Source organism: Drosophila guanche, unplaced genomic scaffold, assembly GCF_900245975.1.
Source record: "Drosophila guanche unplaced genomic scaffold, DGUA_6, whole genome shotgun sequence".
Classification (NCBI taxonomy): domain Eukaryota; kingdom Metazoa; phylum Arthropoda; class Insecta; order Diptera; family Drosophilidae; genus Drosophila; species Drosophila guanche.
This window is the reverse complement of record NW_022995743.1, coordinates 3505279-3520189: the sequence shown is the minus strand read 5'-3', so window position 1 is coordinate 3520189 and position 14911 is coordinate 3505279. Positions and strand designations below refer to the sequence as shown.

The window sequence follows — 14911 nt, the reverse complement described above, 5'->3', positions numbered from 1 at the left end:
ACGATACTTGAGAACCTGTAGTCGAGTGTAGGAGAAGTGTAGTGGCTCTTGTGTTGGCACTCGACAAATATCAACACATGAATATTTCACAGGAACAAAAAGAATGATTGGGAAACGTGCAGTGGATCCAGTGGATTCTTTGCCAGATAATCTTATCTACAAGGGGGGTTTCCTGCGAATTAAATTAATTGAGTGGCAAATATAGATTCAGCTAGAAAAACAGAACCACTGGCGCCACAAATCGTACCAAATTTATGGAAACAGTTTGCTGGATTAGTTGTCTATCAGCCAATTGCTTATCATTTTGCACTTGCTACGCAGGCGGACAGGTGGATAGCCGGACACTTGGGGAGATAATCAGACAGACACTCGAACAATCGTAAAGGTCTGGAAGCAGGCCCTAGGAACAGCGCACACTCCCACAGGTGTCACTTGTGCAGGTGCAGAGGCGAACCCCCCTTACGGGCGGACACTTGCTGGGGCGGATATTTGGATAGGGCGGGCCAAGAAATACCTGTTGTTCCATTTGCATGCATTTCAAGTGCACCAGCAGCACTGAGCAGCAACATGCCCGAATGTTGCCCAGCAACATCCCAGCAGCCTCAGCAACATTTGGTACCCGAACGCTACATCGGTTCGGGGGCTTTGAAGTTTTGTGGGCGTTCGGCTTGTGATTTGTTCGTTGCGTTTGGCGCTTTTCGTTGGGGTCGCTGCTTGGTCGTCTGGTTGTATGCTTAGTGTCTTGGCGCTGCTACTGCTACCACCTCTGCCGCTGCACAGTACGTTTTTGTTACTCGCACGGTGAACAACGCGGCGCGCTTGCGTCTCTGCTCTGTCCATTGCATCGCTTCGCACATCGCACATCGCACGGCTGTCTTCTGTCATTCGAAAGTGTCGTCGTCTCGTCTGGCGCTGTTTCGTCTCTTGTGCAGCGAGCGCCGATCTACCAATCTTCCAAGTAATACATAAATTAAGAGCAGAGCCATATCAAAAGCCAAACGAAATCATTAAAATGTATAAATAAACGAAAGAAGAAAACCTGATTTCGCACAGGGGCGACGATCTTGCATACGATCCCCTGATCCCACGGCCAAGATGATGATGTTGCCAGTGAGAGGCTCGCCCGACTGCATTCTTGCATCACGTGCGTCAGAAACTGCACTACACAGACAGACAGACCACCCCACTTTCAAGGCAAACCTTTGCGCAGCGATCTGCAGGCAGAGCAAAAGCCGAATTACAGTTGTTCTTGTTCTCGTCTCTTCTTTCGTCTCCTCTTTGTGCGTTAAGTGATTTGTTTTCGTTTCTCAATTGAACGGCTCCCAAGCTCTACAGGGCGTGTGGGGGTAACAGCTGGCAGCGACATACAAGTACTGATCGGAAAGAGACAGAGAGTGTTACAAGAGAGGGCAACCCAAAGAGCGGGAGAGCTAGAAAAAGTTTAGCTGCAGTAGAAATGCATGCAAATCATACGATCGATCGATCAGTGGCGGCGGCCCTTTGGAAAAGTGTGCAATTTCTTCACATGGCTGTTTCTAGTTGTTCTTGCTTCGCAAGTGGCTAGTATTGGTGCTGTTGCACCTGAAATTGATTAAATTATAAGTGCAAAACAATGCACAATGATGTGTGTACATACCCGTAGGTACACAAATGTCTGTTTAATTGCACACAATGTCAATTTGATTGACTTTTCCATGTCGTTTTAGGGCGTTTCGTTGCAATATACTTGTTGCCGTATTATTATGCAGAACCTAATCGACTCCATAGATCAATTTATTCCTATGGTAAACTAGTCTCTATCAAAAAAACAAGTTTTGCTCAACAATTCGTATGTACACACAATTTCCATTAATTGTGCTGTAAAGCGGAGGATTACAACTTTTCCTATGTTTGACATCATAAATATTGATATAGAAGAGCATCTAAGCCCTCGACTTTGACTGCCTGCATTCCGCTCATTCTCTTTGAGTTATTTCGAGTATTTTTCTATGATTTGCCATCAAAATTGGCCAAAACCCTGACCTGTGGACACAGAGCAAGTGTGACTGCGAGTATTTGCTGTTCCCATCAATCCATCAATCGCCCCTCAACGAGGCATTTGAAAAGTGTTTTTACGAGTGTTGGTGGTGTGGTGGTGGTTTGGTGTTTGCTTGTGCATTTATGGGCATTAAATGCATCTGTCGCGGCTTTCATCGTTCACACATTTATTTGCATTTACACATCGCAAATAATAACTTAAAAGCCACACAGAAAAAACCAATTTGGCACATTGGCAACATTTAAACATCAACACTGATTTTGCTGCTGATTCTCTGTTCATGTTTTGTGTCTCCCCTTGATGCTAGTGCAGTTTATGAGAGTAGAGTGCAGCAGAGGGCCTATCAATTGTGTGAGTGCATTTGCACAATGCTTTCAATTGATTTTCATTGCAACAACTTGACCATTTGCATGTAAATTATTTGTGTTTGGGCAATGAAACATCGACAATAACATCTAGAACCACACTCTGCACAGTTAGTCATTTAGTCATGGATCTGCCTCAAAGCAAATTTCAACCTGTGTGCACGCCACATTTGCGGCAATAATTGGCAAAAAGAAAAGGGTAAAAATACTCGCCCAAATGGCCGTTCGTCAGCCAGAAGAAAGAATATTAGAAGGAACCCCCAGACCCAGACCACAGAGACGAACCACTCCGATCGAAAGCAAAACAACCTCTGACGCTGTGCTTTCGCTTTTCGAGAATATTTTTAGATCCATTCTTTGTCTTCTTTCTGGTTTTTTGTTTTACTTGTTCATAGAGTCTTCTCTCTTCTGCGTCTCGCTGATCGTCTCATATAAAAAAATGCAAAACGCCCCACGTATAAATAATGAATAATGAGAGAATTGTGCCAACAACATATTAAAACCATTGAGGCGACACAAAGCTGTAATTTGTCATAAATATTTTGCATATTTGAAATATCAACTCCCCTCTCCCCTTTGATTTATTTCTACAACGAAAAACCAGTTGCGGTGCAGCAAACAATTCCATTCAATACCTGAACAACAGAACGGCGGGAAAATGCATTGCAGTTGGAATTTCAACAGGAGCTGGACTTTGCTATGGATGTCGGGTGAGTGAGCTTAGATTCTAAAACGTAGATATAGCTAGAATCATCCGACGGAATGGGTTATCTTAACGTCTGAGCCTGACCCGACCCGAGCTGTCAGTTCTGCTTCAAATACATTAAATCTCTCGCCTGAACTGGCGGAATACAAAAAGTTGGCGAAAAAATTTATGAAATGCCAATTTCACTTACGCTTAACTTTATTACCCCTGACGCACATTTGCAACTTAGTTGCAACTGACTGTTTGACTGTGCGGGCCACACAGCAACCCGTGCCACCTCCCCTCTGGGTTGGTCGAGAGTCTCAGATTGCCTTTTAGCTTTCAACTTGAGCACTATTTCAATGTTTCTGTTTGTTTATTTGTCTCCCACTCCAACACGCTCTGGCATGGGCACTCCTCTCGCCCTCTGCTTTCTCCACTGCTCGAATTTCCAGTCCTGATGCTGGCGCTGGCCGTGGAGGTACGGTCCGAGGAGTGCGGCCAGGAGGAGTTCACCAAGTGCGCGGAGCCACTCGAAATGCTGCATTTAACGCCAGAGTTCTCGATTGGCCCCGCCAAACGAGAGGAACTGGAGAAGCTTTGCCAGTAAGTGTGTGAACCAGGGAAAAGTTTTCCCCCCAGAGATAATCTCCCATCCCATCCGATCCGATCCGATCCGATTTGATCTTCCAGCGAGCTGCGGAAAGGTGTGCGCTGCATTCAGAGTTACACGCGACGCTGCATGGACCTGCAGCAGAGGAACCAGTTCAACAAGCTCTACCACGGCACCAACCAGTTTATCCGCGATCTGTGCAACAAGGGAGAGTTCCAGGAGGGTAAGCTGCAGCCCAAAACCTACGCCACAGATCTGTTCTAGCTAGAGATATACCCCCTGTAGAGTACCTGAAGCACGTGCCCTGCTCGGAGATGGCCAAGAAGGAGTTTGAGGTGTGCGCCACGCGCTACAAGGAAACGATGGTCTTCCTGAAGCCCAACAAGAACCAGGAGAATGCCGAAAATGGCACTCTCAATGAGAACATCAAAACGATTTGCTGGTGCGTACAGCTAAAACTCTCCCGAGTATTCCTTCTTACAGCTGTATACCCTCACAGCTCCATCAACGAACTCGTGGACTGCTCGGAGATGGCAGCTCGCCGCATCTGCGGCAATGAGGCGGCCAAGTTTACGCGGGAGCTGGTCGATAAATATGCCAACAGCTTGACCAAGGTAAGTGGGAAAAGTCTCTGCATAGGGAAAACTTGATCCTTTCTCTATTTTCGCAGACATATTGCGAGGACTACACCCGGAATCCAGGCCTCTGTCACGACGATTCGCGCAATGCTGCATCTCGGGTGCAGAGGAGCAGTCTGCTGCTGCTGCTGCTAATAACAACGACGCTGGCTGCGCTGCTGGTCAGCAGCTGGCGTAGCAGCAGATAAACAGCCAGGCCACAACTACAGCTAAGTTCAAGACACTAAGTTCACACACACAGCAGAAAAGGAGAGCAAAATAGTTAAGGTTTCCCCCCTGAAGCACAAAAACAAACCCAAAACACACACGCAGCAAGAATTCCACACCCGGTTGCATACTTTTGAGAGTCAGTTTACGCCGCTTGAGAGTACTAAAACTAACTAAATGTTACACCTAGCAGATAGGAGGGATATTTGTATGGCAGTGGAGAAGAGTGAAAAAGAGTATTACCAAAGGGTCGTACCATGTTATAGGGCATATCGAATGCCACTAGTTAAAGGGCGTAGGCTAGCAGCTGTAGTTAGTGCCAGTGTTGAGGAGGAGAGTTAGTTGCTTTACCCACCACCCAACCCCCATGTCGATCGTGCAATATCTAGCGTTGAGTTAAGTTTCGTTGAGTTTTGTTAGAGAGTTTTTAAGTGTAGCACATAATTGATTAGTTTCTAAGTCCCCCCCGCGATATCCCAGCAACAAAAAGTGCATTTCTTTGAATGGAAATTCCACAATTGTGTAGATCATTTATAGATCCCCGTCTAGTGGTTAGCGTTTATTTATTACACACACTGTAAATACCTTCAGGCGTACTCAAAAAGTTGATCAAGATTATTGGTCAAAGCATATGGAAATACAACACTAATATAAATATCAATAAATATAAATAAATATTAGTTTAACTTGAATACAGAACACACACACACACACACACACACATAAATGCCCACAAAACTGTGAATATATCTGTTATGATTAAAGAGTAACATTTATTTTAAGTAAAACACACAAACACACACACCACACACCACACACGAATGCGTAAGAAAGAATAAAAAGGAGACTACAAATATAAATGAACAAAAAATGTGTAAAAGCGAGAAAGACAGACAGAGAGAGGGCGAACAGAGGAGTGAGAATGGGAGCAAGTGAAAATAAAATAAAGAAAACAAGAAAAACAAAACGAAACGAGAGGGAGAGCGTGCCAAAAATGCTTTTTACTGCAGGATAAAACCAAGCGGCGCCAAAAAGTATGCAGCGCGCCGCAGTCCGCCACCCAAAAGTATGCTGCGCAAATATGCAACGGGGTTTTGGCTACCACGAATAGGGTAATGGCGGCGCTGTGATGATGACTCCAGCAGGGTGGGCAAGGCAAGAGCCGAAGGCACTGCACTGAGGCTGGCCATAATTTATGTTTATGTGGTGCGCGCTCGTTCATTAGACCAGCAGCGTGGACCCTGCACCCTGGACCCTGGAGCCAGCAGACAGCAGCTAGGATGCTCGGTACGCCGCTGCAGGTTGACTTCTCGCCTGGCAGCTAATTTATAAGGTCGCCACATGGCTCAAGGACATGCTTATAGAGGGCAGGGCTCGGGGGTATGTAATAATTATAGTTATCATTGTGGGCCAGCGGCTGCTCCATTTGCATTTGACATTTCGCAACCATGTTGAGGCATCGATTTCGAATCGTATTTAAGCGCCAGCTGAATGCTACGAGAGAGCAACACTCAACCGCTTGAAAGCGGAGGCTTCAAGCAGTTATAAGGTAGGCTTGAGATTGTCCGCCTTTCACTTGCAAAAATGAAAAGGCTTTCGTTAAAGTCTTTCACTTACCCAATTATAGGTGGGCCTCTATTTGAATTGGCAGCCAAGCTGCAGCTGATTGCAGATTGGTGTTGGAGTTGGCCTTTAATTGATTGAAAGCATATTCAAATGACGATTGCAAGCAGAAACCCAATAGGCCGGGGCCAAGGGTTTGCTGCAAGAGCTCGAAGATGCTCTCAAATTTCTCTAAAATGTTTGCCAAGTCTCTTTTGGCAAGGACTCTACACAGTCTACTCTCTCTCTCTCTCTCTTTTCTCTGGCTAATGAATATGTCCTGTTGCTTGGCCATTCTGTTGTGCTTTTAACAAAAAAGATCTCTCTCTCTCGCAATTGCATTTCAATAAAGACGATTTCGAGCAAAAACGCTTAACAAATCAATGACTGAGTGCGGTGTGGGTTAAGGGGGGAGTGGACTCTGGGTTGCAGCTCGATTGCAGCTCAAATATTTACGTTTCCATTTGGAGATGCCCCAGGTGGTGGTGGTGTGGGATGCTCAGGTACTTCCCAGAGAACTCCTCCAATCCAGAGTCATTTTCAACTTCATTTGCTGTGCAAATAGGCGAAACGCATTGCCATTTGCCATTGCCAGTTCTCCTCTCTCTCTCTCTCTCTCTCTCTCTGGCTTTTTCGTATTAATTTTGTAGCCATATTTTGTTTGAGCTTAGCAGACGATCTAAAAATCGTTTTTGCGGCTGACTCGAGCATCCTTTTGGGAATGCCAATTGCCAATGCCAATCTACACTTCGCAGAGAGTATCTCCATTCTGCAGATACTCTGGTTGTTCCACGAGGCAATAACAGATTCCTTTTTTACCTGTGAAAGATGGAAATCAAATATTTATCTGTCATGTGAGAGGGCAGCTGAAGCTCCCAGCGGCTTCGTTTTCATTTTCGTTTAGCTCTTAATTAATTGAAAATATCCTTTTTGTCCATGTGTGTGTGTGTGTGTGTATGAGTGGGTACTTTGGCGTTCAAAAGGGGTAAAGGGGTTGGCGAAAAGAGAAACAGAAAGAGAAACACCAGCAGCAAGCAGCAGCAGCAGCAGCAGCAGCGGCGTCAGTGTTGGAGAGTGGCAGAAAGTGGCAAACAAATTGACAGCCAGTTGCCGTTGCCATTGCAGGATTCGCATTCATACGGCAATTGTCGAGTGGCGGCACTCATGCAGTCTGCTCTCCCCCTCTTCACACCCCCTCTGCATTGCTTAAACTATCTCTGGACTGCTGCTGTGGCATCCCTGGCGTTCTTTCACTCATGTTTAATCCTCTTTAAGCGGCAAACAGAACGATTACAATTTGATTTGCTTTCTTTTTACGCTTCCTTTTCGCTCTTTGTTCTTTGTTCTATTTGCACATTTCCGCAGCGACTAATCTGCAATTATGTTTTACATAAAAATCCTATCACATACAACAGCAGAGAGAGAGAGAGAGAGAGAGAGAGAGAGAGATGGCGGAGCGCGAGAGAGGCAGTGTGGTAGAGAGCGGTGGAGCTCGTGTGAACTGGCAAAACTTTTCACAAACTTTGTTCAGGCGCTGATTGTTTTCCCTGCTCTGATAGCCGGGCAAAATACAAATATTTAACAACAAAACAGCAACAACACAGAGGGAAGAGTGGAAGCAAGACGAAACAGTTGATACCCTGCAAATAGTCACTCTGCGTGCTGGCAAATGCTTTCTACACAGCGGTGCAAATGTCTGCTCGAAACCACAATGCCCCAAAGGTTAGCCCATAACTGGGGACAAACTATCAGGGACAAAGCTGGGCATTAACGCAGTGGCAGTCTTCCCGTCTTCTCGCATTAAATTCTCAATCTCAATTTAAATTCTAGTGCAGAGAGCAGAACCAAGCCCGAGCACAAGTTTAAGCCAAGATGCACAGCTTATGGCCATGATACACAACTAATTAGAGCGAATCACATGAGTAAAGAGGAGGAACGCAGCCAGTTGGGCAGCTGATGAAGAGAGCAACAAGTGCAGGCCAAGGTGAGTTTACGTGGAAGGTGGACCAATAACTTATTCAGCCAAGCGCTGGAAAGGGATAGGAAGCAGACGTCACCTTGTGTGTAAATTCCCCTTGCTGCAGTCTGTTTATTATGCAATGAAATGTAACAGTTGGAGCGAACTGTCTCTCTTGCTGCGGATTGTCGGCCAGGGCTTGGAATGATGATACCCAGATAAGCATTCCTTGATGAATGGTTGCCATTTGAATAGGTCTGCCACTTGCAGTGCAGTTCCCAAATAGAATTCGCACAGGCAAACAACTAATTGGCATATTAATCACGGGTCAAAACAATAATTGCAACCTGCTGCAAGCTGCCGAAGCTCTCTGCTCATTTAATAACTATTCCCGTAGCTGAATAGTGAGTGGCAGAAAATGGGAAATGGTAAATGGGGGGGAAATATGAAACGGGAAACCCTCTTCCACTTTGACCAAAGCCAACCCAAAAGCCATTCGATGCATTTAGAAGCATTTATGTGTCGAGTCCTTCTGGTGCCGGTCCTGGTCTCTCTCTACAGCCCCTCATCATATTCACTTTGAGTTATTTTCGTTTCAATTTCAATTGCAAGTCACTTGGAGAGATTAAATGGGGTAAGGTAGGGTCCTGGTATGGGTACGTGTAGTGGTCCTGCTCCTGCTCCTGCTCCTGCTCCTGCTAGACTCTGAACGCCATAAATGCGTTGTGGTTGATAGGTTGTTGCCCCCACACAGAGCAGGGAAAGGGGGAAAGGGGGCAGTGGCAGCCTTGTCAGCTGTTGGCCAGCAGCTGGATTCGCTTCTCGAATGCATTTCGTACATGATAATGCTGTTGCTGCTCGTCTTGTTGCATGCGTTGCATTTGCAATCCTGTGGATATTGGGGAACTGTGGGCTGTGGGCTGTGGGCCAGCGGTGTAGGCCGTGAGCCTGTCTCGATGCCTTGCCTCTCTCTCTCTCTCTGGCTGTGGCTGTGGCTTGTCGTGGTGTGGTTTATGGCAACATCTTGTCCAATTTATTACCACTTTCATTTGGTAGCATAATAGGCAATGCACACACACACACACACACACACACACACGCATGCAATTGCGGCTTGCAACTGCTGCACACATCTACAAACATATATCTATAACACGTAGCACTCAAAAATACTCAAACATTGAAATTGGAGTTCTCATTCCGCTCGCTTCCATCTCTCTTGTCTGTCGTCTCGTTTCTGCTTCATCAGTTACATGCTTTGAATAATTCAAGCGTATTGCTCGGATTGCCCCCCTCCCGGCTCGTGTTCGTTTATTCGTAGGCCTTTTGGGCCAAAAATTCCAAATGTTTTTTCTGTGCCGTCATCGCTTAGCTGTGCCCCTTGCTTCCTGCAGTTCCTGCAGATGGCGCTCGGTTGCTCTCAAAAGTAATTAAAATATTTGGAAATATAATACTTTATTTCTGGCTTCTTTTCATAAATGTTTGTGGCAGAGTTACTCACTTTGTGGCAGCTGGAAGATTTTTGATATTCATTTCAAATTTGTTGAGTGTAGGAGCCAGGGAAGAGTGCACTCCAATGCAGATCAGCGATGTCCCTCACCCTTAAAAAAAGAAGAGAAAAAAGACTATAATTAGATGGGTTTCCTACAGCTAAAGCTGAGCTCTTTTTTGGGTATTTTGTATATTTTCTGGCACACATTAAAGCCCGCCCACTCCCTTTCTTTGCCCCACTTCTGCTGCCCTCCGGCTGTGTCCAGTCAATTGAGTGCTGATTGTTGCACAACTATCGCATAATTATTGCATATTAAGCGTGAGCTTATTAGCATATTTCAGTGGGCATAGTGCATCATGGCACTGCCACGCTCCACAGGCTGTTGCCACGTCACATATTGCGTATACGCAGTGCTTGCAGCAAAGCCATTTCGCGGGCACATCCCCAGGCGCAGTTAGCGGCGAAAAACAGACGAAAAAAAGAGACCAAAATGTGCCGTCACTTTGGCGGCTGTTAAAAACAAAAACTCAAGTGTTGAAGGCAGCATGCACCCCACTCTTGCCACTCGTTGCTGCCTGCCACGCTCCCACTCTCTCTGTCTCTCTCTCTGTTTGTGTGGGTGTCTTTTGTGGCCTTTTAACAGCAACAACTCGAGGGCCGGGCATGGTGCTGGGGTAGGTGCTTTTTAATTGCACTGAAAACAAAATGCTAAACACTTGTTGGCTGCCGCCTGGCTGCCTTCCAGCTAGTTGCTGTTTGCTGTGTGTTCTCCTCCCGGACGAGGTGTCATCAAAGCTCTCTCTCAAAACAGCAAAATCCGTGCCCGTGCCCGTGCCTGTGCCTGGGCCTGGGCTGTGGCAGCTGCTTTGATTGTGCGCTGCGCTGTGCCATAACTGAAGGCAGTTTCCATGTGGCAGCTTCCTTTGCTGTTGTTTCTCCTTTGGAGTGTCTGAAGCTGCGCTTTGATCGCACTGCAACATTCAGCGACAGTTTTAGCATTAGCAATGCGGCACCCCAGGGCGACACTCGAAGACTCTTTTGAAAGCAATAAATGTGGAATTAATCTACAAATAATGAGCGATCTCTACCCAAGTGGATTGCTGCCTAAAGATCGCTTAATGCAGTTGCTATTCGCCCTCCTATTTATTCGATTTATTGAGCGCTTCATTAGCCTTCGAGGCATGTTTAATTAACGAGCAGAATGCTAGAATTTGTCACTGACATTCGGCATTGGCTGCGTGGGGGGAAGGTTGAAAATTTCGTTGCGACTCTCTGGTGACATTTGAAAACTTTAAAATAATATAATTTTCAACGCTCTAGCTCTGGCTGTGGCTCTGGCTCTGGCTCTGGCTCTAGTTCTGGCAAAACTAACAAGTTCGACTGACGGCAAGCCCTGTCTGGGGAGCTGCTGGTGGGGGGGAGGATGGGTTTGTCTTAGCCAACTTTTGCCCAAAAACTTTTTGGCTGCTGCATGTTGCAATGGACCTGGACTCACCCACACACACATAGATCTATGCATGTATTGTGTGTATGAATATGAGAAAGTTTTCTTGGGCTGGGGGGTGTGGCGGAAAATGCAGCGTTTTGCCCCGTGAAACCAGCATCCAACGTAGTCTTTGGGGAAATTAAACATTTTCTATTTGAAAACTTTGCTCGTGTGTCTTTCGGCTGGCGCAACAGTTGCGATGCCGTCCGTGCCCCCTTTTGTTCTTGCAACAATTGCGGAAGTCATAATTTTTCCTAATTTTTTTTACTTGTGCCAAGTTTTTCGGGAGGTTCTTCTTCGGTTCTTCGGTTCTTCGGTTCTTCGTTTCCTGTGACAAATTCAGCAGCAAATTGCTGGCAGATTTCCGACATCAAACCCCCACCCTCCCCAAAAAGAAAGTTTCCTGTGTGAAAGTTCACGTTCAGGTTCAGGGTGGCAAAAGAGGGTGGCCCAATGGCCGGGATCTAAATGTCAAGCGGGTTACTGTCATAGGTGTTGCATATTTAATGCGCCTGTGGAGGTGCAACGGCAGCAACACCAGCGAACAGCATGCGAGGCAACAATTCAGCGATTCAGTGAAGTGCACCCCAAACGGCAAAGTGCATGCAAATATTTTTGTCAACAATTGTTTTTGGTCTGCCAGAACGAGGAGCTGCAGGACTGCAGGATAGAGGACACAGGACACAGCTCCCAGTTGTTGTTGAGTAATTGCCGCTGGCGCGAAATTTGGCAACGCTGACACAGAGCCGGAAAGGATTTTGCTGGGGTTATGTATGACTCCAAAACTCTGATTGAGATGAAGTAGGAGCAGCTGCCTGGCCATCAAACGTTGCCAAATTTCAGTAATCACCGGGAATGGCAGCATGGTAATTCATTCAAGTGAGGAGACTGTGGAAACACTCTCACAATTGGGACACAAACTTGCACCTTTAATTTGTTGAGCTCTTTGTCCGAATTTTGCACAAATAAAATCAATTAAAGCGATTTCGCAAACACAAAAATAAAAATGATATTCGAGTGCTGCTGAAGGGGGAAAAAAACCCCCGCCAGCTGATGGAAAAAATACTCATTTTCCACAGAGAGGAAAATACACGAAAATACAATTCAAAGGCCAACACAAAAAGAGTGGAAAAAAAAGGGGTTAAAAAACCGAAAATAATTTGCACATTGACAAAAATGAAATGCGATGAGTGGGAATCCTGTTCGGGGGTTGTTGCAACTGCAACTTTGGGGCATTATCAAATAATTCAGTTGTAATCTGTTTTAATCTGGCAGACATCCCTCGTCAAAATTGCTTGTTTGTTTGTCTGCCCATTGGCATTCGCTGAAAGATCCAATCTCAATGCGTTTTTTACGCGCATTTATTTGCCGGTTTTTGCTAAACATTTTCCGTGATTTAAATCGTGTCTGTCGTGTTCTGCCACTATCTGATGGAGTGATGGAAATGTCCAGCTTTATTTATGTCCCACTGAGATTTCTTTTTTAAGCCAAAGCGTAAAATATTCAAATGATTTAAGCGGCTTAGTATAATGGCTGCCAGCCAGCGGCTCTAACAGCAAAAGAATCTGTTGCGGTGGCTTCAATTATACAATATAATTTGGCAATATAGATTAACAAGTTCGCATGTGCAACGAATACAGATGCAAATATCCACGAATACGCATAAAAAGCGCGCAGGCTGTCGGTGCTTTTTGTTCGTGGCAATAATCGGCTTTGAAATATTTTCAATTCAGTGTGGAATATTTGTGTATTGTTTTGTGGGTGCACTCACTTGACCTAGTTTATTGAGACCAAAGCTTCTGGCATTCACTTTAAGTAGTGCACTTCCCCTTTAAGCAATCGGAAATGGCAGTAACTCAAGTTGATGAACGATCCTACCCGCAGATAGGCAAATTCTTCAGCTAAGAAATTCCACACAATTCCCATAAAAGAAAGAGCTTTGTTAGCCTCAATTCGGTTACGGAAAAAATGTGCCAGCTGCTGCTCCTTCTGTCAGTCCTGCCTCTGACAGTGCTTGCTGGGCAGCGCTCGCTCCTCGCATCATTGCTGGCTCCATCATCCAGGAGAACTTCATACTGACCAGCGGCTGGTGTGTCCACAGGGTCGCCACCTGCCAGCTAGGTCCCAGGGGATCCATGATCCAGCAACAATGTGCCAGGGATCTGTCGATCTTTGGGCAGTTCCAACTCATCCAAGGCATCTCCGAGCGCACACTCTGGCTGAGCACAGGAGCTGGCTGCAGGAGAACACCAAGTAGTAGGTGTGGTGGCTGGAGCTGAATAAATTGACACTAGCGAGGATCCACTTACCAAATGGGTTTCCCATGCGTTGGGTTTTTGTCGACTGCAACCACAATCCTGGGGCGGCACTCAGCACACACACACAGGACACAGGACACAGGAAACAGGACCCTGGGACGAGGCAGTTCATGCAAATTTGTCTCCTGCACCGCTGGACAGTTGCATTATTCATTGTGGTTGCAGCAAAGAGACAAAAAGAATGCACAAAAAACAATGTTAAAGTGGAGTAGGCGAAGTGGAAATTACCCTGCGAAGTTGAAGCTCATCTGAAAGCTGCCCAAAAACTAAAACTCCAGCCAGAAATCTAAGGAAATGGCAGACTCCAAGGAAGACTTTACACACCCACTTTCCCTCCTAGTATACCCTACTAAGAATCCCAATCAAATTGCCTGTAGCCATGTACTTAAGTTAATTAAAGTTTATTTTTGTGCTCGGCCCAAAAAAAAGAGAAGGCAAAAGCCAAAGACAAATGGGAGGAGGCGGCAGGGCCATGATGAAGAGAACCGCTGGCTTGACACCATTTATAATCCGACCTGCAGGAGCTGCAGTAGCTGCTGCTGTGGCAAGTGCAACCGCGACAGGTGGCTGGCTCACTCCTTTGCTGCCACAAAATCACAAGAGCTGGCGGGACACAGGATTGCAGGGCAGCAGCAAAGGAAAACACTTTTAGTGAAAATTGAAAAGTTCTCTCGCTGCTTAGACAAATATCTTCGAGGCAGCTGGTCCTGCTGCTGCCACTGCCGCTGCCAGTGCCAGTGCCTCAAGGACATCGACACGAAAGCCGTTTTGACCATTTATCAGAATGTTATTGGCCAAAAACAAAGAGCGGGGAAAAGGACAGAGGAAAAGCACAAGCACAGCCAGAAGAACGAAGACAACTGCAATAAAATGCAATGTTTCTATTACAGCGATTTACGTGCCGCAGACGGACACAAACACAGAGGTACAGGGAGGACATGTGGTCATGCACAAGGCATGCAATTTGATGCAAAATGGGTTACTGTACCTAAGACCAATGTACGACTTTCTGCCTTATTTTATGTCCAACTGTCCATCTTTTGGAGCCACCACTGTACTACACCTCCTCCTCCCTTGCTGTCCACTGGCGCAGCTCTAGCCAATGTACCATTTCTCCGCCTCATGAGCAACATTTTTATGGCTTCTTCGGCCATGGCGAATGCTGTGCAAAGTTTTCGCTCCGGAATGATGTCTCTTTTGCAATGACTTTTTGTTGCTGTTGCTGTTGCTGTTGCTGTTGCTTTTGTTGTTGTGTGTTTGGTTTGTTTGTTAACTAGCGGCAACTAGAAGATAAGCAGACCCTCCCGAAAATGTTTCTCTTGTCGTTGGTCAGAAACATTTTCACTGCTCCCGCTGCTGCTGCTGCTGCTGCTGCAGCTCTTCTGGCCATTTTAATTGTAGTTGAACTTTGTGTTTGGCAATTTCCAACAGCAGCAACAACAACAACAACAAGCACAATAAAACAGAAACAAAACCAAAACGAACCCCATTTCAGCGCGCAACAAATCGA

At 45.9% G+C, this 14911-nt stretch overlaps 1 protein-coding gene across 1 annotated transcript; it reads left to right on the top strand.

Annotated features, from left to right (window-relative positions):
- Nucleotides 1–737: 737 nt before the first annotated feature.
- On the top strand, nt 738–5351 carry LOC117589987. The gene is made up of 7 exons (XM_034282277.1): nt 738–958; nt 3008–3113; nt 3544–3694; nt 3782–3924; nt 3987–4143; nt 4201–4315; nt 4372–5351. Exons 2-7 carry the CDS (start codon nt 3062–3064, stop codon nt 4525–4527), a joined length of 774 nt encoding a protein of 257 aa, XP_034138168.1. The 5' UTR covers nt 738–958; nt 3008–3061; the 3' UTR covers nt 4528–5351.
- The last annotated feature ends 9560 nt before the right edge of the window (nt 5352–14911 follow it).

Coding starts and splice junctions, on each gene's coding strand:
- LOC117589987 (XM_034282277.1), top strand. CDS start 3,062: ATGCATTGCAGTTGGAATTTCAACAGGAGCTGGACTTTGCTATGGATG. Junction 3,925..3,986: donor CAAGGGAGAGTTCCAGGAGG/GTAAGCTGCAGC, acceptor TACCCCCTGTAG/AGTACCTGAAGCACGTGCCC. Junction 4,316..4,371: donor ATGCCAACAGCTTGACCAAG/GTAAGTGGGAAA, acceptor CTATTTTCGCAG/ACATATTGCGAGGACTACAC.